The sequence below is a fragment of the Asterias rubens genome, chromosome 6 (assembly GCF_902459465.1).
Source record: "Asterias rubens chromosome 6, eAstRub1.3, whole genome shotgun sequence".
In the NCBI taxonomy this organism is placed as follows: Eukaryota; Metazoa; Echinodermata; class Asteroidea; order Forcipulatida; family Asteriidae; genus Asterias; species Asterias rubens.
Window position 1 is genome coordinate 1,792,447 of NC_047067.1, and position 25,407 is coordinate 1,817,853.

General features: G+C 39.0%; 1 protein-coding gene across 9 annotated transcripts in view; it reads right to left on the bottom strand.

Annotated features, from left to right (window-relative positions):
* Nucleotides 1-1,402: 1,402 nt before the first annotated feature.
* LOC117291708 (protein-methionine sulfoxide oxidase mical2b-like) overlaps nt 1,403-25,407 on the bottom strand; it is a 61,169-nt gene continuing 37,164 nt past the window's right edge. For 3 of the 9 annotated variants that reach the window (XM_033773560.1, XM_033773562.1, XM_033773561.1), the window contains exons 19-29: nt 22,532-25,189; nt 21,817-21,995; nt 19,222-19,233; nt 17,391-17,399; nt 16,270-16,299; nt 11,550-11,778; nt 10,342-10,450; nt 9,899-9,972; nt 9,198-9,312; nt 7,427-7,505; nt 1,403-4,616 (exon numbers count right to left, since the gene is read on the bottom strand). In XM_033773560.1, the coding sequence (XP_033629451.1) occupies nt 4,548-4,616; nt 7,427-7,505; nt 9,198-9,312; nt 9,899-9,972; nt 10,342-10,450; nt 11,550-11,778; nt 16,270-16,299; nt 17,391-17,399; nt 19,222-19,233; nt 21,817-21,995; nt 22,532-25,189 (3,563 nt within the window). In that variant the 3' untranslated portion in view covers nt 1,403-4,547. Of the gene's footprint in view, nt 4,617-7,426; nt 7,506-9,197; nt 9,313-9,898; nt 9,973-10,341; nt 10,451-11,549; nt 11,779-16,269; nt 16,300-16,419; nt 16,453-17,390; nt 17,400-19,221; nt 19,234-21,816; nt 21,996-22,531; nt 25,190-25,407 lie in introns of all 9 variants that reach the window. The other 6 variants (XM_033773564.1, XM_033773563.1, XM_033773568.1 and 3 more) reach the window with 6 other exon arrangements.

A 25,407-nucleotide genomic window follows, 5' to 3' on the forward strand; every position in this document is an offset into this window, starting at 1 on the left:
AATGTTTCTTCACTAGCTCTGGTTGTCTGAAGACTTTCTATGCTATCTCATGACTTTGGTGCCAATTCTTGCAATGATCACAAACTGCAAATTGCCATGGTTTTGATGGGGTTTATCCACGTTTTCGGTTACTGTTTATGTTTTCTTTTAAATCGACCTATGTTCGGTTATGACGGTGGAATTCATCGCAAGCAAAGCGACAAGAAACGTATGCATGGTTGTTGTCGAATGGTCCATCTTAAACTCCAATTGTTGTCACCAAACCACAAGCACACCTTTCGGGGTTTTTGTGGGTTCTGAATAAGATTTCTTCAATGATACTAGACAATGTGCTTCACATGAAAGGCAAGATTTCTGACAACATTCCGACGCTGCATTTCTCAGTTGTCACTCTTCCAACATGTGTTTAACATTGATCCTTTGTAACGGTAGTGTGATCTAAAAAAAAAAAAATAGAGATTCAGCCCTTTCTTTCTTTACAACTGTTGGAATGTCTTTGCCGCCAAATCTAATATCGTCTGCTTTTGCTGAGAAGGCAGCACACGAAGTTTGAAAAGCAAGTTTTTTCTTTGAGCCCCTCGAATTTTTTTAAAGTGGTATTACATTTTTTTAAGCTCACCTGCCAACTTCCTTTTCATTGACAAGTTTCGTTTTAAGATAAGATTAAGATAAAAGCTTCAAATATTCGTACCCAAATAAAAATTATGGAGAGAAATTAAAGTTTGACATTTTTATCTATGCTTCCTAATTCCTAAGCCAAATTCCATAATAGGCACTTGCGCAGATAATGTCACTTTTTAAGCAAGAATAAACCGATTAATACGGTAGTTTGGCTGGTAGGCCTAACCTCTGGCGAGTAAAACTGGGCCCTATCTCATAGCGCTGCTTTAGCACAGGAACTTGCTGAGACCAACAAAATTATGCTTACAAGGAAAAGGTTAACAGCTAAAATACCATTTTACATGTAGCTTCTACGACTAGTACCCTGCTTATCTGGGCTAGGCAGAATTTGTAAGCAATAAATTTTCAGCTTGAGCAGCTCTGTTGCTAGACTTGTGGACAAGTCGTTAAATCGGCCCCACGCGGTAAGATAGTCGAGTTGTAGAAATCGGGTAGCCAGCAGTTCGTGCGAGAGCAGTGATCTCGCGAGAGCACCGCTACAACTCGACTATCTTACCGCCGATTTAACGACTTGTCCACAAGCCTACTCTGTTGCTAAATTGTATTTTGGCTGATTCTAGTAGGCGTTATTTTGTTGTGCTTAGCAACTTATTATGATGAAGCAGCTCTATGCAATTGGGCCGTGGTTTGTGATATCCAAACTCGTGTTTCAGCAACCTTTTTGAAATGGATCCCTAACACAAAGAGCTAAATAAAAACACAAACGAAAGACCAAAATATCTGCAATTTTTATAATTTGTATTCAAATATTATTTTATTGAATACTTTTGTACAAAAAAATGACTAATTTAGTGTTTAAATCAGTCAAATGGAAATGGGTTTACTATACAATATTACCTTAAAGCAATGCCATCTCAAAATGCAATTTTCATAAAACATGTTAACACCAGTAACATGCATTAATTATTGTTTTTAAAATTTCTTCACCCCACAGGCCTGCTGAAAGAATTAACAATTGCTTATTTTATACAATAAATAACGAGCAGAAAATATCTTTAGTAGTAAAAACGGATAATTTTGTTTGCATCTTACAACACGTTAAATAATATCTCATTAATTTACGAGTATCCATTCTACAGTAGTTACTTACTCTAAGCCAATTCAAAGTACTGTTTGAAACTGGGAACAACGTTTCTGGAATTGTTTTTATTTATTAAATTTGTTTTTAATATAGTGAATATATAATCACCACACTGAATAAAAGCTTCGAAAACAAACTCAAGCACAATTTCGCCAACAAAATGAAGTTTTGTTTTGAAATAATCTGAAATGTGTCTGACGGTGATCCACATTCCCGCCATTTTTTAACACACACTTGCAGCTCCGAAAAAAATATGCGTAAACACGTAACAAAATATTTTGCACACCCCACCACTAAACAGCAAATTACTTTACTCTGCAGGAAAATAATAGAAACGTTTACAGACTAAACTCGAAATATTAAATCTATGGTATATTTGAAAACAGATTCTACACAAACATTATTCCCGTTAGATTGCAACGAAAACAAACGCGGACTTTTCCTTAGTCGAGGTTTGGGAAAAAGCCACTAAAAAACTTCCGTACATGCGTAAGGACGCCCTCTATAGTACAATTATCAATTCGAAGCTGAGAACAACCAAAGGGTTGCACACAACAATTCGCCTACAACTTGCATATAGGAATACAATTGCATATGAATAATTAAACGGCACAACTTTATTCATTTACTTGCACCATAAGATTGTTTGTCCTTGGAATGCCATTTCAATTAAAGGAATTCATTTACAACAAGGAATTCATCATGGTTAGAGAAGAACCCACATCCTGATTCAAAAACACTATGCCCATGCAGCTACATTTCAATCAAACTAGAAGGAACACCACCGAATTTATGCCGTTGTGGAAGGAGATTCCGTCCCCATACGGCGAACTGTGTACAAACGTCTTCTGATAGCGCCCTTTTTTGATTCATCCTCCCCCAGCCAAAGGTGTCAGATTTTCCCTATGTCACTAGCATACAAAACACGACTTCTCTCCATTGAGCAACTCAACACTACCAATTAGCAAAACTAACCATTAAAACACCAGGGGTAACTCAAACTTAGATGCATACTGGTATTGCCCCAATATTCTAACCAGTGTCAGTAGTTTACCACAAACAAGAAACAAAAGACATTAGTGCCGACCACATGGTGACATGACGTCACAATTTGGTTGCCACTTTGCAAGAATGTGAACCATAGACCTTTCTATTGCAACGTCAAAGCCCATAAAACTATGGGACGCCATAAATGCAAATGACCCTTGGAAGACGACCATCTCCTCCATGAATGACAGATAGCCCCACTAGTGACCAAAATGTTAACCCTTGGAAATGCTAGTGGGTGCTATGGTTAACCCAAGCAACACGAGGGCTTGAACTAGGACTCTACTCCCTTAACTGGACTACAACTCGGCTATAAATGTACATGCAATAATTATGGCACCATGTTTGTCTTTGAATCATAGCTTTCTGATAAAATAACATTTATCTTGTTTTTAACAAGGAGCCTCTCGGATGTGACATGTATTCAAAGAATAATGCAGTATATAAAAACAAGTTTTGGTCAAAACAAATGTAAGTACTGTAAATATGGAGAAAACTGGCCAATATTTTGACCAAGGAACAAATATAAAAAAGCATCAACATTTAAGAGACAAAATGAATATGGAAAAGTCACCTTGGTACAATCGAAGTACGTTTGAACCATAAATAATTTGAAACAGATGAGCGATGTATCTTAAAAAATACAAATGGAAATGCATATTATATCAAACAAACATATAGCTGAACATAATGGGACTCTGTGTTAAAGTAAAACAATCTTGCTATGAACAAACAAGATTAATACTAACAACAAACAAGGCCCAATTCCACAGAGCTGGTTAAGCACAAGAAGTAGCTCAGCACAAAACAATTGTGCTTACCAGAATAAAGGTACCAGCTAGAACCCCATGTAAAATGTACCGTTTGCAACTGGTTTCCTGCTAATGTTTGCTAAGCAACTCCGTGAAAGTATAGGCCCAAGTTACAAGCCAAAATGCATACGATTACTAAAAATGTGGGACTGGATCCCTTAAATAAACTAAACATGTACCTTTTATATAAAGCATTGTTTTATTTTTTAGATTTATTAAGTTAGGTCCTCATGCCACAACATTTGTTTTATTGCCTTTGTTAAACATGTCATTACATTTTTAAATGACAGTTTCTTACTAAATTTGTCTTTTTTGCTAATGCTACATTTTTTCTGCCTTCCTACCAATAAAAATTGCATTGCATTTGTAATATGAAACATCCATAGCTCACAAAAAGACACAATATTGTTTTTAATTTTCACAAGTATAAATAAGTCTGTGTAATTGATCGGCTATTCCATTTTTGTATCAAGGGGGTTCCAGTTTATAATTTGTTTTTACCCTGAACACCGATCTGATTAAGTGCTGTATACTCGAATCCAGTTTGATACACCCAGTACCATTATACTACCCCCTTCAGGGTAAATTACTACCCTGATGGGGGATCATTCTTGCCCATTTTGGGGAACAAGTGATGCTTCAAGTACCAACAACAACCAACCATTAATCCAAAAAATATTTATTATTGTATGATAAGTTAAAAAAGGTCATCCATCAAATATTTACTGACCTTTGAACTCATTTAAAGTAATTTCAAGTAAGTACTGTTCTCCATAAACTGTCATTTTGATTTTTTTTTATATAAAACATTGATTCACCACTGATGTAGAAAGTGGGTTGCCTACAGCTGATCTAATCCATTCTGCACAAGGGGTGTTCCATCTGAGTAGAATGAGAGGGTGTGCATTCACACATGTATTGGGACATCACTCCTCGCTGTCAGTAGACCCTTCTTCAACATAATCTCCTCGATGTCCAAATCCTCCTTTCGCTCCCTGTCAAGAAGAATGGAATATCCCGAATGGTTGTTTAGTATTGCACAACTGGGGTTAGATCATCTTTAATGGGAGGGGAACATACATGGGTGATGGGCACAAAATGGTCAAGGGAGGGGGGGGGGTGTTGCTGTGGCTAGATTTATGGGATGCGTTACTTAAAACCGTACATGGGTTTACCAGAGTGCTATATTTACTTTGATAAGGGAAATGGGAATGCACAAAGCTACTTCAAGAACTTGTCCTCATCACCAAAGTTCACCAAGAACACACTTTTAAGAATTGCCGGAACTTTTTAAATTATAAATCAGCAAAAATATTTCTCAGACACATAACCCAAAATGGTAAAAATTTTCAGCAAAATTAATACACTTCACCTAACCTGGCATATTTGTCATATAAAATATGAAATAAAAGATACAATCAAATATTTATATAGATAGCTACAGTTGCCTTATAAACTAGGTTAGTTTGACATTAATCGCAGTTGTCTCATTTGTCTGATTTCATATTTTTGCAATCATGAATTCAACAAGTCATGCGCAAACAAATTCAATGTTTAGGGAAGATTAAACACAAGCAAGTTGCAACAGATTGTGTTCATTTGTCTAGAATCTGAAAAAAAGTACAAAACTATAACTGTTTTTATACCAAACTTGATTCTCGATTTTGACAAATGTTTTTGATCAGACATACAATCTCACTTCTTTGAGAAAAGTGATTCCAAAAAAGGGAAAGATGGTGTGATGATCACAATTTCTGACCAAGTGAGCGAGCCAACGTTAAGTTGCTTGTATTACTCTCAACAACATCATAGTGTATAATGTTGTGGCTATGGCTGTAGCAAATGGCTACAACAACAACAACACTCAAAGCATAGGGAGATGTAGTGTTATAGCAATATCTCCAATCCACATCTGTAAGCCATATATACAAGCCATATCTGCAAGCCATATCTGCAAGCCATATCTGCAAGCCATATAATCGGTCTGCCATAACAAAAAGCATCTGATAAAGCATTAAAAACAAAAAATGCAAGTATAAAAGCCATGCAAGATGTTGAAACAGAACTGTCTGGGATTGCAGGGTTGCTATATAGACCCATGCAATGACATCACAAGCCAAACAGCATAGCGCCCTCAATGAGGCCAAAGGAAAACATATCACTGGATGAGAGTTGTGTGTCTTTTAGACTGGTCCCATGTCGTTGTATCCGCAAGGATTACGAAAGGCACTGGTCTTACAGACCTCAAGATTCCATTGGATGCAAAGATTTCAATGCATAAACGTTCAGTGACATAAGCTTTCAATATCTGCGTTTTGATTGGTCCGAGGTGATGTAGTGTCGGCTTTCACTTTCGACCGTCTTCTTCTCCTCGCCCTCTTTTGCCTTTCAAGTGCTGCTTCAATAATTGAAGATTACCACACTGCGGCTGGGCGCAGGCGTGAAACCATGAGACCGTAAGCCAAATCAGGTGCAAAATGTACATGGTGCAAGTAAAAACTGGCCAGCAACTAGGTGAAACCCTCAGTGCATTCTTGAATGCATCCAGAGAGGGTGAGAGGGCGGGGTCCATCTTCAAGCAGTTCCAGTCCCTAACTGTGCGAGGAAAGAAAGCTGAGACATAAACCTGATTGCTGCAGTGTGGGGTGTAGAAGCATCCAGTGTACATGTGTATAATGTTGTGTACATCATGTAGTCTTGTTATATTCATTATGTAATACATGTATGTGTACATGTATTGACAGCGAATCTCCATGTGAAATGAATCGAGGTCAAAGGTACACCCGGTCAGGCTGGTATCTGGCATTATTCACAACCCTTTAAGTGTGACGTCAGATGTTCAGGCTATGTTTGTGAGGGTTTCAATTGTTTAACCTCAGCCAGGGCAAGGTCTAAACCTAAAACCCTCTTCGAAGAACCCATGGCAGGGCAGACCATGGAGGAATAAATTAAATTCCTCCATGGGCAGACGAATGTAAACCTGGATCTTGTATTTGAAGTTTCACTCCATATTCTGCAGAGAAGTCTTCGCCATATCAAGACAGAAGCTGTGGGGAGTTCTAAATAGAGACACAAATGTTTACCATCAAAGAATGATTACATGCAAAGAAGACGAGTTCTGTGACTACTGAGGCAAACGACTCATGCATCAAAGTAAATGTAATCCTGTCTTAGATGCCATGCTCATGCTCCATCCAACTTTCCTGGTAACGTGTAGTTCATGCTAAGCACAATGCTGACAGTGACATGCAGGTCGGGTTGATGTTAGGGAAGGAAAAAGGTACATCATTGTCTTAATTTGTTTCTTGGCGAGAAACCGACTTATATCGTAAAACTCAAATTTTAAAAATGTCATCAGAATAGGCGCACCCATATTTAGTTTGGGAAAAAAATGCTTCGAGGTTCAAAAGTTTTTGTTTTACACCTTTAGAGGCTAAAGCCCGGTTCATACTTCCTGCGAACTTTGACCCCAACTCTTGCGAAAACAGCCATGTGACATCAACATTTGTATCGCATTTGAAGTAAAGTATGAACCGGGCTTTACAGGGTAAAATTTGTAGTTGATTGGTTCCAAAATTTCAAGATAATCAGATACAAGACAATTTCTTTGTTTTTCGGCTCTCAGAACAACTTGCTTTTGTTTTGACTTCTTCACATGACACAATACTAATGCTGCACCACTTTTAAATGGAAAGGCAAAATGCAAACCAAAAGGAGGAGGGAGGAAAATCAAAATAAAATGTGGGTCATAACCAGATTCAGGGTTAGGATGCTGATATATTATTAAGACGGATGAACCCTGTACCTCTACAGTTAATGATGTTAAGATGGAAGAGGGAAAACGTTCTTGAGACGCCTTCAAACAAGCTAAAGCCTCTTCGGTGCTGGGAAGACAGACGGGGAAAAAATAAGACGGGGTTATGACAATTGTTGTTTCGTACTTCAGGGAGAGCCTGGAGTCTGGAGACCTTGGAAGCCAAGGATACGGTTGCCCTGATTCCGCCCTCATTGCTTGTTAGTTTTTGTTCATAAATTAGGGTTCTCCCCTAACACAAGCTAGGACATCAGGTCACTATACGCAAATCGATGCGCAAAAAGTCGCATCCCCTTAACTTCTGAACTTAATGAACAGGGGGGATTGGTGAATGATGGTTGATGGTTGAATGTTGGTTTTCTGTTTTTATTTTTTTTTATTTTAAGAAAGATAAATTATTGTCATAAAAGTTTAAGTGATGTCATCGTCAATGTGTGCAAGTAAGTCTGAGGAGTCATTATAACAATCAAGCTGAAAACAAAATCTAAAATTTACTGATAAGAATAGAAAATATAAATGAAGTTTTTAGTCAATTCAAATAAATGGCATGGCACACTTTTGGAAGTAATGTTTTTTTAAACATTTTAAAGAAAAGTATCCTTTAAATCATCAGATGAGTGCACAGTTCGGCAGATAGGTGTTGGGATTGTGTATTTGATGATGCAAACATTGAATTTGGCACACAGTCAGAGTATGTCATGAGAAAGATATTTGGCTGTAGTACCATCGCTGATTTGATCTTTTGAAAAAGTAAGGGTAAAATAACAAGCACTGGCAGCCATTTTGAAAATGTGCTTGCTGTTCTACCTGTATTTTTCCAAAAGAACCAATCTGAATCTGCAATGACCTTATAGTCACAATGCCACCTAATATTCCCCCTACCTGCCCAACTAGTATTGTAGTTTCTTTTCAAACAGTTAACGCAAAACTTGATGCAACATTTTGATTATTTCCTTTTTCTGAGACAGCATTTATAAACATTTCCCACTTACTTAACTGATGTGCAATTACATCGATACAAGCCAAAAGAGTACCATTGCCCTAAAAAGTTGTTAAAGCTACTTGCCTTTCAAAAATTTACACTGTTAAAAAATCACATTCAAAAGTTTATCACAATATTCCTACAAAAGCTCTGCAACTACTTTTTTTGCTTTTAAGAAAATGGTTAAGCAATTTTGCTGCGGTAAAGAATGCTTCACACACTACTAAGCTGCAAAAACACATGAAATCTCAGAGCGTTTAACCCATTTGAGACCACTAATTTCTTCATAGCTATCACCATACGCCCAGACATTGATGATTGTGCTGATTTTTTGCATCATTAAGCCCGGTTCATACTTCCTGCGAATGCGAATGTTGACGTCACAAATTTGCAACGAAAAATTCGCAGCAGTTCAACTCCGCTCAACTCACTTGCGAATACCGCTGCAAAAGGAGGGTTGTGACGTCAAATTCACGTCAAATTCGCTTCGCAAGTATGAACCGTGCTTTATTCCCAGGTAAATGTCAGGTTTTGTTTCGGAGTTGTTAATTCTATGTTTACATCGGAAACAATGGAAAATGTCAATTCAGTCTCAAACCTTTTCTTTGACCCCATTGTTTGAGCAAAGGCTGGTCAAATAATGGGCCGTTTGCAGCACTCTGGGCATTTTGGTACAGCCAGTTTGGTCTCTACAGGGTTTATCTAAGTATACATCTACAAAGACTATGAGGTATTGTGATGAGAGAAAGGACAGAGTTATCGAGGCAAGAGGAGACTTACTTGAGGCGTTCCTCTTCAAGAAGTGCCACAAGGGCGTCCCTCTGCTCAACGACTTCCAACATCTCCTCAAGTAGAAGCCTCTCTACCTCACGATCCGATTCTTTCTTTTTTGTTTCTGTAATCAAAAGAACAATTGATTTGTTTTAAGTGCATACTTCGTTCAAGCCCCTCATTAACTCATGGACATGCTGCTGCAAGTTGGTGCCGAACGGAGACTCCTTTGGTCAAACAACTCCTGTTCACCATACTTTGTTGCTCCAAGAACAAGCCATATCACTTTTGCCCATAGAGCCTTCTCAGTATATGGACCCAAACTCTGGAATAAACTTCCCAATCACATAAGGGACACAACATCCTTCAACATGTTCAAGACACTTCTGAAAGCCCACTTGTTTCAGGAGGCCTACCATCAATGACTTAATTATTTCTTCTGCGCCTCAGCACCTTCAAACCAATCTTTGATTTATTGAAAAAATGACAATTTGAGAAAAGCAAGTTCGGAGGTAAGCTGTTTTGCCATAAAAACTAGACAAAGTGTATAAAGAGGCCAAGATAAGACATCCATACAAAGTATATGCCTTTGAAACTTAGAAATTGAAAAACCATTCTTAATTTATCCAGAAATGATCTTATATACAAAAAAAAATCGAATTAGACTGTTTTGCCATGGAAGGGTCGAGTAGATAGAACGTAATTCTTACCGTCAATAGCCATCCGCTGCCTTAGTTCTTGCTCCAGTTGGCAATGTCTGTCCTCCAATTCAAGCTCACGTGCCCTAAAAGAAAAATCCAAACAAAAACCCCCGTTAGGCCCGTCTTGGAAGAGAGAACATCAAAATAAAATAAAAAAAATTCCCTCTCCCTCTCGTTCTCTTCCACTCAATTAGCTTTTAAAAATAATTGTAGCAGAAATGTTCAATTATTGCAAACAAAACCTGACCGAACTAAAGAGAAAAACAAAAAAAGAAACAAAGCTTGGTGGGGACCAAGGCATGACAAAAAAAACACCTGTTTGCCAAGCATTGTGTGAAACACACGTGCTGGTGTTGGGGGTGGGGGTGTTAAGGGTGGGTTACAAATGTATGTCAAGATAAACATCTCGGAGGTGTGTCGGGGACAAAAACTAGTTAATTGATTGGACTTACTGGACCATGAGTTCAGACTCGTATCGGACGAGAGCGTTCTTTTCGTTGACCAAGTTGAACCACTGTTGCATTAGGGTGCTTTCATCAACGCCACCGGATGCTGTAGAAACTAAATAATCATTAGAATAAAATTTCATTATTTGTAATTATTCTGGGATTTTCGGTAACATAACATATGGTTTGCTGCCAGAGGCTGAAATAACCATATTTTATAATAGAATAAAAGCTATTAACAAATGTAAAAAGAGTGATTTACGAAAAACAATAAGATTATTAAAGTCACCTGGAAGTGGTATTTTTTCAAAATAAAGCTTTTGCCACTTATATATGTGTTTTGATGAGTGGAATGTCCATAAACAGTTAACTAAGGTTTTAAAAAATCAGTTCTTAAGTTATTTACAAATTTAATAGTAGACCCCCACCCGAGAGGGCGCTGTTCATGACGTCAATCGAGGCAGACTTTGCCTGTAATGTGTAGAGTAAACACAATTGCAAAGTACATGTACGGACCAAGTCGTGAGTTTGTACGTTTCAAAAAAAGATTTTTTTGGTTTTTTTCCGGCAATGCCGACCAGGTGTATTGCTGCTGAGTGCAGAAAAACACTTTTTGAAACCTACCAACTCACGACTTGGACGTACATGTACTTTGCACGTGTGTTTACTATACGCATTGCAGGCAAAGTCTGCCTCGATTGACGTCACAAAAGGGGTAGGCGGAGTCAGCCCCCCAAACAACTTTATATATTTTTTAAACATATAAATCGTGACAAACAATTACTAAAAAAATTGTTTGCTTGTTCGTAAGCATATACTCTTATGTTTGAAAGAAAAAAAAATTCTATTTCCAGGTGACTTTATGTCACATGCAAAATAGATGTTAATTTTGTATCAGGGATAAAGAAGGCTATTTGGGTTTTACAAACCAATGTGTATACTCAGCACTTTCCCAGGTTCTCTGAAAAAAAAAAATACACGCAAACCACTCAGGTGCGATTCGAACCCAGGACCTGCAAATCACACAGGTGGCCAGTGTTTAGAAGACGGTACAAAAAAATATAAGAAAAACAAATCTTGAAATATCTTAAAGTGCTTCTTTTTGTTTCTTGTCTGCAATGGCTAGTGACAGCTCGAATCCTATATTCAGCAGCGGGTAACAAAAAAAACACGAAGAAAGCAAAATCTTGAACTATCTCAAAGTGCTTCTTTACGTTTCTTGTCTGCATCATCGCCGCCTTCCCCTCGTAACGCTTTCTCGACGTAAACTCCACGATTCTCCAGTTCCCTCTGCTTGACCTCCACCTCTTGAAGTTGGCGTTGAATCTCTTGGGCCATGCGGTGGCGCTTCAGCTGTTGCTGATGGTGTTGACGTCTCGCCTCGCGTTGAACTCGTCGTGTCAGTTTCTCGTTCAACTCTTCCTCCTCTATCTTCCTTCTCTCCTGTCATCAAAAATAAATCGTCAAAAAAGATGAAGAAAGATTCTTGCTTTGAGACAATTTGTTGCAGTGGTTAGCCATTTTACTTTACATATATATTAATTAACAATATTTTCAAATGGTTACTACTGAACAATACACTGTTAACAAAATACACAGGTGACCACAGTTAACGCATTTACTTTGAATGAGTTAAACAAAAAATATAACATTTACAGCAGTTGTAAATACACAGAAATTATTTCACAAAAAAAGTTATGGCTGGAGGGGAGGGGAGGGGGCAGAAGGGTAGAGGGCTGGAGGGGAGGGAGCTGGAGGGTAGGGGACTTGGGTGAGTGGGCTGGAGGGGAGGGGAGGGGAAGGAGGGTAGGGGCTGGAGGGTAGGTAGCTGGAGGGTAGGGGGCTGGGGTGAGTCGGCTGGAGGGGAGGGGAGGGGGCAGGAGGGTAGAGGGCTGGAGGGTAGAGGGCTGGAGGGTAGGGAGCTGGAGGGTAGGGGGCTGGAGGGGAGGGGCTTGAGGGAATGGAGCTGGAGGGGAGTGGCCTGGAGGGGAGTGGGCTGGAGGGGGGGGGCTGAAGGCCACTGAAGGCCAGGGAGGGGCAATCGATTCTTCAAACTATGTTCTAACTCCTCACCAGGTAAGGGTTTCAGGATGTTAGTGATAACATTGACATAAACATTCTATTCTTGGGTAGTTGTTTTAAAGGTCACAAATGTATTGTTTAGGTAAATAAGACATGTTGGGTAGGGTTTTTTAAGGTAAATATAGAGTTGTTAAGGTAACAAGGTGGTAGTACAACAGTGACTAAACACTGCCTTTACATTTAGTGTTGGAACAAGTGCATTGTGGGATTGGGGAGTGGGGCACTCAGGAGGCTTTTGAGACACATGGTTTACTGGTGCTCATCCTTATATGAACCATTTGTCAACAAGAAGTCAATCTTGCCTGGTACCCAACACATGATTTTGTGCCATAGAGTTATATATATCGCGTGTGTTTGTGCGTCTAAAGTTGACAAAACAGCATCGCGTCAGCGTTCAATAAACACAAATTCCAACGTGTACTTCATATTCAACGCGCGTGCAGAATGACGCGCTTGTCATCTTGCGGTCCCGTCGCGCTTGTGCAAGAAGCATCACCAGTGCGCCCTCTAGTTCTTATATATAACTCTATGTTTTGCGCATAAGTAACAAATGGTCCTCATGCGAATTTGGCACACGTGTCTCATAAACCCTATGAGAACCCCCATTAGAAAACTGGACGGTGGCATCGTTCATCTGGCTGGCAGTGTGATTATGTTTTCGTTCTCATCGCTCAAGGGCTCCAAGAATGTATTTGTTTTTTTGCCAATGTGTATTAAGCCTTGATGCATACTCAGCACTTTCCACAATTCTTTGAACAAATTCCACCAGCATTTCACTCAGGTGGGAGTGACATGCCTGTGGATTTTTTCACAAACCTCAGGTAAAATGATGGATTTTTTCACTGAACTTGGGAAAGTTCTGATAATACAAAATAATGCAAGAGCAAAAACCAAATAATATTCCCAAGTATGTTTGAGTACTCACAACACTTCTATGGTCTATCCTGTCATGTCAAACTTACAAACTGGGTAATCTGTAGAACTTACATGTATGAACATGTATGTGCTCTCTTAACATCAACAACAAGCACATTTAAAACATACATTTCACAACAATGTTGCATGTCCTGCAGCCGATTTCACGAAACACTACGATTAATCCTAACTCGAGTTAGGACGAGTAACCCGTCCTAACTTAGGATGGGTTCAATGCGTCCTACAAATTCGGATACGGAACTGAACCCGTCCCAAGTCCTAAGATTAATCCTTAAGTTAGGAAGAGTTTGGTGAAAACGACGGCTGTATCACCCGTGCAAGGGTGTGTTTCTAGTGCAAGGTTGGGTGTTTGCTTTTACAGTGCTCTACTATGCAACTTAAATCAATATATTTGTGAAGGGGATATAACACATGCTGGTAACATACTTAAAGGAACACGTTGCCTTGGATCGGTCGAGTTGGTCTTTGAAAAGCGTGCTGCGTCTGTAACCGTTTGTTATAAAATGCATATGATTAGAAAGATATTTTAAAAGTAGAATATAATGATCCACACAAGTATCACTCGAAAATTGCGTGGTTTTCCTTTTACCTCGTTGACAAACACTGTCGGCCATTTATGGGAGTCAAATTTTTGACTCGGCCATTTATGGGAGTCAAATTCTTGACTCCCATAAATGGCCGACCGTGTTAGTTCACAAAGTAAAAGGAAAACCACGCACTTTCGAGGTTAATGTGTGCGGATCATTGTATTCTACTTTTAAAACACCTTTCTAACCATATGCATTTTATAACAAATGGTTACAAATGCTTTTAAAAGACCAACTCGACCGATCCAAGGCAACGTGTTCCTTTAAGGTGGAACACTGTGTACACTAGGTACAGACAACTATGCAAGTCACTGGGTTTGGGGTGGGGTGGGGGTTAAGCAGAGGAGTTGGGGGTGTTGGAAGCTGAATGGGTGGTGGTGTGAATTTATAGCTGCACATAATTTATTTGGGACAGCACTTAGCTGTGGTGGGAAGATTTCAAAATTGGTTCGGACCCAATTAACAACGATTTGCCTTTTTGCCGAGTGAGGGAAGTTTTGGACAATTTTAGTCAGAGACTGCCTACCACAGCTTGTTTCCTCTTTTTATCTTCAAGGAACTGACTGATTTGATAAATAATTTTTTGTAAAGTAATGTTAGCATGTCTCCTTGAGAAGAAACAAGAACAACATGTCAAGATTGGAGTTATTGTCGTCTTGAAAGTATTGTCAAAATCTTAACATGCTTTTATTTTACCAAGTACAATCTATTTGCAGCTCTTAACTTGAACAATTATTCAATTAAAGGTAATGGGGTGGGGGTCTATAGATGAGGGAGATAGGTGGATGAAGCAATGGGTTCAGGCAAAAGAAGATGGGTATTACATGTAAGGAAAATGAATGGGTTCAGTGGGAAAGGATGGGTTTTAGGGTCAAAGAATTGGTGTTGGGGGAGAATGGTTGAGGCAAATGGGATGGGTTTTTGAGGGAAAACAGGAATGGGGTCAGGCGAAAGAAATGGGTATGGGGAAATATGAACGGGTTTAGGGTAAAAGGAATGAATTGAGGCAAAAGGACTGGGGTAAAAGGAATGGGGTATAGGAATGGGGTATAGGCAACATCAATGGGTTGGGAAATAGGATGGATTGGGGTGTAGGTAATAAGGAGAGGGAAGGATTGGTTGGTTGGGGGTGGTAGGGAATGACACAGAAGGAAGGGAAGGCAGGATTACTGCGTGACCAGTTCACCATTTGTGAATTTTAATTAGTGCAGAGGTTTAAACATTTTTATTAGCATTTTCAGTGCAATACAGTTTTATAGTGTAAGCGTAACAAGGATGTCCTAGGGCTTCGGGGTGGGGCTTATACGTACCTACAGAAGGTTGTCAATCAACTCACATGCATAATTCATGAGTTCTAACATATTCAAATGAGGCTACTGTCTTGGATCTACATTAACTACAGCAGTCTATGCTACATTTCCTATTACATTATGAGTACAAATATATGGGCGGGGCATAAGATCTAATGAGGAGTGATGAACATACTCATGCATTATTCATGAGTAGAGATATAAGGGGCGAGGCATAAGATCTAATGAGGGATGATTAACATACTCATGCATTATTCATGAATAACACATTGACTGACACATCTACATGAATATCCCTGATGGTGACTAGCGATGTGAATCCACTGGAAGGCTCGGGATTTGAAACACAGCAATCAAGAATGGCTCGAAATTAACCCATAATAAACAATTCACTTAAAAAATGTACTCAGAATAAAGTTTATAAAAGCGAAGTAAATTTTAAAAATGTTTTTAACAAAATGTTGCTTATTAGATTTCTTCAAAATCAAACAATGGTAAAATAGGGGTTACAATCTAGTAACAGATTTTAATTCAAAGATAATTTGGTGTTCATCTCAATTACTCAATTAAGTGCTTATCAAATTTTAGTTGATAGGTGTAAATATTTAAAAAAAAATTCAGATGTTAAGTGTTCCTGTTACTTTGGTTAATTCTCATCATTTTGCACGGATTGCCAATATAGGGGTTAAAGTAAACGGGATCGCAGTTGAGTATTAAAAAGCAGAATTTATTTTAGAAGCTGTTAAAATTGAAACAGGATGACACAAGTTATTTCTCGGTTACATGAAGTTTGCATGATTGTTACAAAGGTCTGATACTTCATGGGCACGGCAGTCTTCCTTAGTCAAGGGGCACCTCTGAGAGAGGGGCATGAAGGCAATGACCAAGGCATGAAGGGCAACTGCCTCTATGAAATATCCGGTAAGGTTATGGGTTAACTCCTAACCTACATTAACACACTACTATTTCTAGAACACACACAACCAGTGACGACTTTTGAATATACACAAAACAAATACCTCTACTTTGGGGGACTTCTTTGTAATAACCTGTGAATATAAGCGGATGGATAGAGTAAAAGGGTTAGCTCGTTAGCATATTATGCAAATTAGCTGGCAGTTTCTACAGTACCCATGGCGCGGTGCAGAATGGCTGTATGATAAATGTACCTGATCTACTTTGGGGGACCTCTTTACTATGACCTGAAAGGAAGTGGATAGATGGGGGTTATATCGCATTAGCATATTCAGATGAGCTGCTGTTTCCATAGCAACCAAGAGGGTAAGAATGCATCAATGAGGTGATTGGCAGTCTTTTTGTGTTCAATTGCTTTGGTAGCATACCACGACGATTTTGCCACACCAAAATATATAAGAAGCTAAATTTATAGCTACATACGATACATTTTACTTCCATTATTTAAGATTCAAGTAAAGCCAATTTTGGAATTTATACAACATTTTAAAAAAAAAATAATTACGCTCTCTTCTTTTTAAAAATGCAACTTTTTGCGAAAGATTTTCAGAAGTTCAGCAGAATTGGCACAATAATTGAATGATTTGAGGCAAGCAACCTGAACGTGAGTCAAACCTCATTGATGTTATCTTTCTACATAATAAAATCAACTGCGACTGCAACCAAAAGATGCAAAAAATAAACACAACTAGTTATCACAACAGCAACTAAAAACCAAAGCATAAAAGTTCACCACTTTCCTGATGATAACCTAGAAGCAAAAGTTAGAAAAATTGCAAAAATAAAAAAAAGCTGAAACCAGACTAAATCCACTCCAGAAACACCGTTCCTTTCTTCACATTCTTAAGTACCAGTACAATAAACTACATGCAAAGAGTTCGCTGCATGAGTTAAATCAGTAAGATAAACAAATTTTTCTTTCTGGCTTAGTAGAAATAAATTGCTGTTTCAATGCAACCTTTTCCCAAAAGAATTGCAACAAATTTTATTTTATTGCTGATAGGAAATCTCACTACGGTCAACGCTGACGTCTTTTTGAAGATTCATAGCAAGATGCTCCATGTGGCTGCTTTGGAAAGTTTTAAATTGAAGAGAAAACAACTCTCCAATAGAACAGAAAGGCAGGAAATAATTTAGCATTTCTTTCTCATGCACATACACATACCTGCTTAAACTGCATCACATATGAAGAAATTCCAATGATACGTGTGCACAGCAAAATGGGTTAAACACAAAACAAAATTTCACAAACTACTTCAATGACAAGTGCGTGTCGAAGCATTCCGAACAGGATTTGCAGTATTTTTTTCAGAGCAGATTTTAAATAAAAATACAGTAAAGAAAAAATGGAAAAACAAATTGTGATTCTGTTTTGACAAAGCTTTTGGAAATTTTAAATTGACACAATACTTTTTTGATGGGAGACTCAAAACAATGTGCACAATGAATTGAAAGTGGGGAATAAAAATGACCAGCAAAGATTGAAAAACTATGTCAATTGCAACACTTCAAACTTAGAAATCGCGTTAAATTAAAAATATTCTCTCAATTAACAAAACAATTAACTAAAATGTAAAGGAATAACTTATTTGATCAGAAAGGGCTTTACTTTGGATTCTCTTTAAAAAAAATTCTATATTAGGTGACAAGTTTCCCACTTGTTTATAAAAATCCTTAATTTCAAGTTTTCTGCAGGTATGTATGCACAATGAATATTTCTGACATCTAACCTTTTTTTAGTTTTATACACGGCTCTTGTTTCTTCTCTAAAATGATCTGCTTATTCACAATAAAAAAAGTCTCTCTTATCTGGGACAAATTTCATGGCTCTGCTTACCGCCAAAACAAATTGTTTTCTTAGGGTAAAAAAGAGCCATGTAACTGGGCCCGATTGCGAACCCTTCATGCAGAAAAGGAAGATTAGTAGATTATTCTTTTCATTCGCGATAAGAGATTTGTTAATGTGGAATCCAAAAAGACAAACTAAATACACTTGCATCAAAAGACTGGCTTCATGAAACACATGACCACTCATTAAGATCTGCTAACAAATTACAACCACAATCCTACACGACGTTTCTACACAAATTTTTCCCAACAACAATTCTCTGGTCAAAATGAGACTGGATTTAATTGTAGCTTCACCGCTACGTGCCCAAGAATTATGACAACAAAGGGTAAAGTGAACAGAGATAAGAGTTAATGCTGATAAAAAAAGTCTAAAACTGGGATTCAGATCTTAGGAAGTATAATTGAAATGATGTCATTCCCACGTTGTGCTCACTTCTTGATTCTAAGGAGCTTCTGGGAACAGTACCCTCAGTGCTAGAGAAGTAGATTTATTTATTTTTTTTTAAAGTGCAGCATTTTCGGTTGACCAGGGAGACTTTACAAAGTCTGGATTCAGATAAAAGTCTGAAATTTCTCATCAGCTTACAATGTATGCATCCATTGGGCATGCAACAGCACTTTATCAAAAAATAGAAAAGTGCCAGATATGACAAGACCTTGCACTGTGTTGAATGGCACAGCTGTGAAAAACTAAAACATTTAGAAAATCAGCTGAAAAGCTAAAAGGTTGCAGTCAATAAATCTTTTGGGTTTTTTTTCTCCCGCAAAAACTTGAGCCTTTTCGTGAAGAAATTACAATAAGTTGGCTTCTAAGAATTTAAATCAAATTTGTTTGTTCCAATTTGAGCAACTTTAGAAGATAAAAGCGGTTGTTTTTTGGAGTGAATCAAACTTTTTTATTTTCTGAGTATGGGAAAGAAAGGTTAAACAAAAAGAAACATTCACCTTCGTTCCTTTTGTTTGTGTTTAATTTGTTTCCTTCTCTCCCTTTTTGTTATTTCATTTGTTTGGGGTTTTGTTTTGGGTTTTTTTCGTGTGGGGGGGGGGGGTCGGGGGTGGGGGGGTCGGGGGGGGGGGGGGCTTGTAATTTGCTAGCAGACCCTAATCTTCACTGACAAACGTTCAAAGTTACATAAAAAGTTTACCTGTCTGAACCTCTGAAAGGGGTTGGTGTCAAAAATAAAAGGTGAGAAAGCATACAGCAAGATGACACAGTGAGATTCATGATTCCATGGCAGTTTTTACAATAGAAAAGACTAACATGCGCTATTGCAGTTTTAACAGTCTTGTTTATAGAAAAATAGTTGTCAAAATATATATTTTGATATAAAAATTTAAACATTATAAGTACTTTCCAAATAAATATTTCTTTATAATAGTTTTATAATACTTTTTATAAGTCTCTATAAAAAATAAACAAATGTTTTATTGCACAACGGAACAATTTTGCACCAAATTGTTTTGACAGTAATCTTAGATTGCAAAAAAACACCTTTCACAGAAGGTTTCAATAAATTACTGGCAAGAAAAGTTTTGTTTTTCAGGGTTTTTTTCCCCTCTCCTAAAAATGTATATCAGTAATAAAAAAATTTCCATAATTGTATACAAATTCTGAATTGACCGTTTAAGTTTCAAACAGTCGAATGATGTAATTTTGTTTTCAAAGTTGATTTATTTTGTTAAGTTTTTTTCTTTTCCTTTTTTTCTTTTCCCAACAGATTTCATAATTCTTAATGATCATGATCAACATCAACTTTGGTATCAGTTTGTTCTTTTGGACTTGATGTAAGTTCCAAATCTTCAAATTACAGTAGTAAGAAGAGTTACGATCTTTAGAAGTTGACGACTGCTCTGCAAGGGCGGTGATTCAATACAAACAGGCAAAGCAAGACGACAGTGTCATCCCTGCCTACAGTTCTACCTCTAAGCACTACCCATTCTAAAGCATTACTATTTCTATAGAATTTCTACCACACTAAAACTCAACCATAACAGTGCAAGGGCCGTTTTCATGAAGCTGCTCAACTAACTAAATTTAAGAAATGTGGGGAGTTTTTCTGTATTGAATAAAAAATAAAAATAAATATTTTGAGCACTTCCTGCTCGTAAGAGGTTACCAGCCAAATATGTGTCTTTTGGTTTGATTTAACTTGTATTATGTGGGTTACTGGGTCAGTTTTGTGATGCACTCATTTTCCAATAGAAAGAGTCCTCATGAAAGTGGTGAACAAATTACAAGTCTCTAAACTGCATGATAATATGGTGTAATTTTTATTTAGTACTCTTTCAGAGCGAAATTTGAAACATGACGTCAGTGAATATCAACAACAACTGGGTTTCTACATTTCAAAGAGGAATTTTTGCGTCAGTCAAAAGGTCAACTTCAATGCCATTTTGATTGGATTTCTTTCATAAGAACAAACTTTTAAAAATCCTGTGAAAAAAATGCAGATCACTGTTCCAATGTTTGATTTTTTTTTATGTTGACAAAATTTTCACTGGAAGGGTGTTAGAACAATGGCATTTTGTACCATTGCGAGGTTAGAGAATTGTCCCCACTTTCATAATGACACTATCAACTTGGAAATGAGTGCATCACAAAATTGAGTTCGACGTTGGAGCCCCTCTCCAACTTTTCATTTTTGAAGGAGGCAAATATTTATTTGGTTCCATTGAGCAGTTTTACGAAAAAAAGGTCCTGTTATTCTTTATCGAAATGAAGAGCAAGCGTTTTCCATGACAGAGAAGCATCACCAATTCTTCAAAGCCACTATGCTGTAACTTTGACTCCAGAGTAAAACCTATCAAGTTGGCAGTGATAAATGCAGCTCCACAGCTTTGAAAATATTACAAGCAATCCACCATAGTTTGAACTCACAAGGAAAACCCGGCATGGATGATTTATCTAACGCGTCACCCACAAACTGGATACAAAACATGTGACACCCCCCCCCCCATTCAATTTTAGAGTTTGATGGACGACGTGTCCATAGATGACTTCCTCGGGTCATTAATCACAAGAAAATCACACTCTGCTTTGTTCCTCGTTGTGGGGGAGGGGGATGAGGGGGGTACAATATATTCTTGCATATACAATAATGCATGCAGTTGGACTAATTCTAATCGGTAGCTATTACTGAAAAGTTATTAACAATGATTTATAGCTTGCACTTTTATTGCAAATCGCCCCAGAATTAGACAAGGTTGACTTGTGCTAAAGTTTAGACATGCAGTAAGTTTTGTTCTGGGTGGGAACAAAAATAACTTTCCTGGTAATTTACTAGTGCACAATTTGTCTGGTACACAATTCTGTAAAGATCACATACATGGCCAGAATTCAGGTTGCGGTATTCTTTGTTTCGCTTGGTGAGACACGAGTGATGTTTGAGTGCAGGTGGACAATCATTTTAACAGCTAGTTACTCAAGTTAAATTGACCATCCAGAACTCTGGAACTTGTTTATGTGCGATGTAATGTCAATTAGCTTTCGAGAAAGACTCTGCTAGGGTTGAAGCATCACGCTGCTAATTATTTTGTGTGCGTAGGTTCAATTTGTTAAAATTTTATCAACAACTCTTAATAAACCTGTGTCCCCCGCCCCTCCCGACCACTCCCCCTTTTTTGTGGTTAAAAACACAACAACTTCCGATCAACCATTTTCACATGTAGGGTTTTCCTTGCGAGTCCCGAGCACCACCTCTGAGACTAAAGCGCCGCCCGAACCAATCACCAACACGTACCTTGAATCTCTTTCCCCACATCCTCTTGGGTGATTTAGCTTTCCCCTTCCCCTTCCCCCCTGGGCTTGCTGCTGCTGCCATCAGTTCCTCAGCGGCCTCCTCATCTGCTTCGTCAGAGGTGGAGGAGTTATCCAGGTCCAGAGATGCTGACAGTTTGGGATCTAGACTAAGCTTACGAACTAGGAGGGAAAAATTATTAACAGAATAATTAAGTCTTCCTGCAAGAGAGCAATCAAGTTATGAATCATAATAATGACCAAAAAAACTGTGACAGTAAAAGACTAAACATACATACTAGCTCAACTTATTTTATCTAAATCCCCTTCAGAGCGCACATTTTACACTGGACTGCAGGCCAGTGGTTTTAGTGTAACACCCAATTCAGAAAGGCGTTCAAGAGTCACGCCGCACCAAATCATTGATTTAAGTACATGAACAATTTGACATCTGAAACATTTAGGAGCGACTGGACGCGCTAGAAGTTGAAAGATCGGAAGTCCTACTGTGTTTTTCTTTCAATATTTTCTTTCAATTTCGATGACCAATTGAGCCAAATTTTCACAGGTTTGTTATTTTATGTATATTTTGGGATATACCAAGTGAGAATACTGGTCTTTGAAAATTACCAAAGTATATACTGCCTTTTAGGGGAAAAATCACACAATCAGAATAGTTTAAACAAACAATCATTACTGAGAAACAAAGAGGGACTAACTTAATCTCGGTAGCTCAGCAGCAGTGGATTTCATTTTTGGTAGATCTTCAAGTACAGACCCAGGTCTTGAAGTAGCTTCAGGTGTGTCCAGTTCACCTTCTGCCGACAGCGACATCTCATCGTCCTTCATTGACGCTAACGGAGCACCTGATGATTCCGTTACGCGATACTTAGCCGATCGATCAACAGGTTCATCCACAGACTTTGCTTTGTTCGACTTCTTCTTCTTGTTCTTCTTACTGGTCGACTTGCGTTCCGCTTTGGGCGACTGAGTCTTCCGCATCGCATCCCGTCGACGGATGTCTCCCTTGAGTTTACTGAGGCGGGATTTGCGCTCTTCAGACCTGGACTCTGACTGCGGAATGCCCTCTGTGAACTGCGACGGGCTGTGGTCGCTGAGCGGGGATTTTTCCCCCTGTGAGACAGAGAGGTACTCCGATGACATTGCATTATCCGGTGTGAAAAACTGATCACTGCTGCCGCTTGTCGTGGTGATGAGCGGGGACTGAACCATGCAGGTGGCACCTGAATCTCCAAGTAGTTGCTTCCCGCTGGTGGTAGAGCCTGGACTGGTTACATCCGGGAGGCTGGATCCAGAACTTGACAGACCCAGGTACTCTTTCCCGGAAGTTTTCTGTCGTAGCAACTTCTTCGCCATTTGTTTGTTTTCCGATGTGACCTGACCCTGACTGTTTTCCTTCGACGGAATCTTTGGTAATTGCCGCTTAGGCGATTTCTTTGGGGAGCCTCCCTCTTTCTTTTTACCGACCTTATCGCGGGCTGTGCCGCCTGAGTAAGTTCTTTCTCGGCTCTGAGACATAGACAAGGTGTCCATTTTGATTGAAGTGGGTCTCAAGGCTGCTGGAGGCGTGACATACTCAGTCGGAGAATCTGGACGGGTATGAGTCTTTTTATTCCTGTACACCACACCATTGGTTGTATTTGCATTCCGGTCTGATGCCTCTTCTTCTACCACATCCTGAACCTTGATGCTGTCTAGTACGGGCATCTCTGCGAAGGAGTCCGAGAATGATCGAGACATGACTAATCTGGGACCGCTGTCACGTTTATGATACATTGGACGATATTTAGGTTTCTCTTTGGCTTTTGTGGAAGGGGTCTTGACGGCTTCCCCATTCTCAGGTGATTCTGGTGATGGGGTGACCTCTGGCGTAGATGCATTTTTGGGTTTGCGCAACTCAACAAGCTCTGCTGGTTCCACGTTTTCCCACTGTAATGTTTTCACTTCATCTGCTTTAGTGTTCTTCTCCATAAAAACTTCGACTTCGGACAATGCAAGGTCCTTTTCTAAAGGTGGTACGCATTTAAAATCATTTCCCTGGTAACCCGAGGTGACTGAGAGATCCAAGTCAATGTCATCTACTGCTGCTTCCGTCTCTGTGGATACCACTTCACTGGCTCCCAGTGCAAGATCTGACCCCCAAATTTCTTCCAGATCTAAATCCGCATCATGGGCCATTTCTTCAGAGTTCAGTGTGAGATCAATGCCATCATCAACAGCTGGGTCACTCTTGTTGAGGTCAACTTCTGCTGACTTTACGGTCAAATCTAACTCCATAACTTCCTCTTCAGGGATTATCCTTGAGGAATCCACCATGTCTATGGGGTTGGAGTCTACACGACTTCTTAAACTGTCCGTGGTAACGGAACACACAGATATTGAGGAGAAGGAACCACTCGGCGTGGAGATAGTGAAACTCGAGTCTGAAACCCCAGAAACTGTACGCCCCCGTCTGTCTCTGTATTCATCCTCCACATAATCAAAGATGTCCTCTTTGCTTTTCAAGTCTTTCTTACTGGACTCACAAGTCCTCTCTGGAAGTGTTTTGGAGGCTTCCTTTGTTTCAGAGGCAATTGTTCCTACTCCAGCAGCGTCATTCTCAGATTCTTGATGCTCGGCAGCATCGACAAGATCCTTTGTGACTCCTGAGGTAGCATCATTTGCTGGCTCGTCCATATCCATCTCAAAGACTTCCTCCGATGACATGTAATCATCTTCCCTATCATCCTCAGCATCCTTGTAACTCTGATTATCCTCCTCGCTACTTATCTCACTCCCTGAGCTTCCATCTTCCGGGTCCAAATTTAAAATCGTTGCAACCTTCTCATCATCTGTCAACCCTCGGAAGCTCCGGCCCTCTACGTTGTCTTTTGGTATGAGGGGTGTCCCAGCCTCCACTTCAAAGTCAGCATACTGCTGAGCAAGAGCATCCAAATTTAACTTGAGCTTGCTGTTTCTTTTCTCAAGCACGGCGACTCTCTTTGTTTCTACCGCCTCTTCCTGTAACCTCCTGGCTTCTTCTTCGGCCTGTCTCTGCTCCTCCTCTTTCCTCTTTATCTCCTCCTCAGCTAGCCTCGCTTCCTCTGCCTTCCGCTCCTCTTCCTCAGCTTTGAGCTTCTCAGCCAGGATCTCTTCAGGTGGCCTCCATGGTGGGATCTCTGGAGCCTTCATGTTGTTGAGCCACTGTTGCTTCAGACTGACCACCTTGTTGATGTGATTGTAACGCGGCTGCTCGTCCTTGGCAACTTCCATCTCTGCTTCTTCTTCATCTTCTTCTTCATCGCTGTCTTCATCGCTGTCTTCCTCATCACCATCTTCATCATCCTCATCATCAGAATCAGATTCATACTCAGAACCTAAATAATAGAATTGACACACAAAACAATTATTAGTCATAAATTGTATTTTGGTAATTGCTATTTAAGGAGGTAATTTTTCATCAAGTTTTGAAAGCCGTCTGTAAATTACCAATGAGAATTTTTTTAAATTAGTAACAGACTCTTAAGTATCTGATGACGTAATTGTGGCTATGAAAGCTTATGCAGTTTTTTTGGTAACCAGTTAGTCTTTAAGA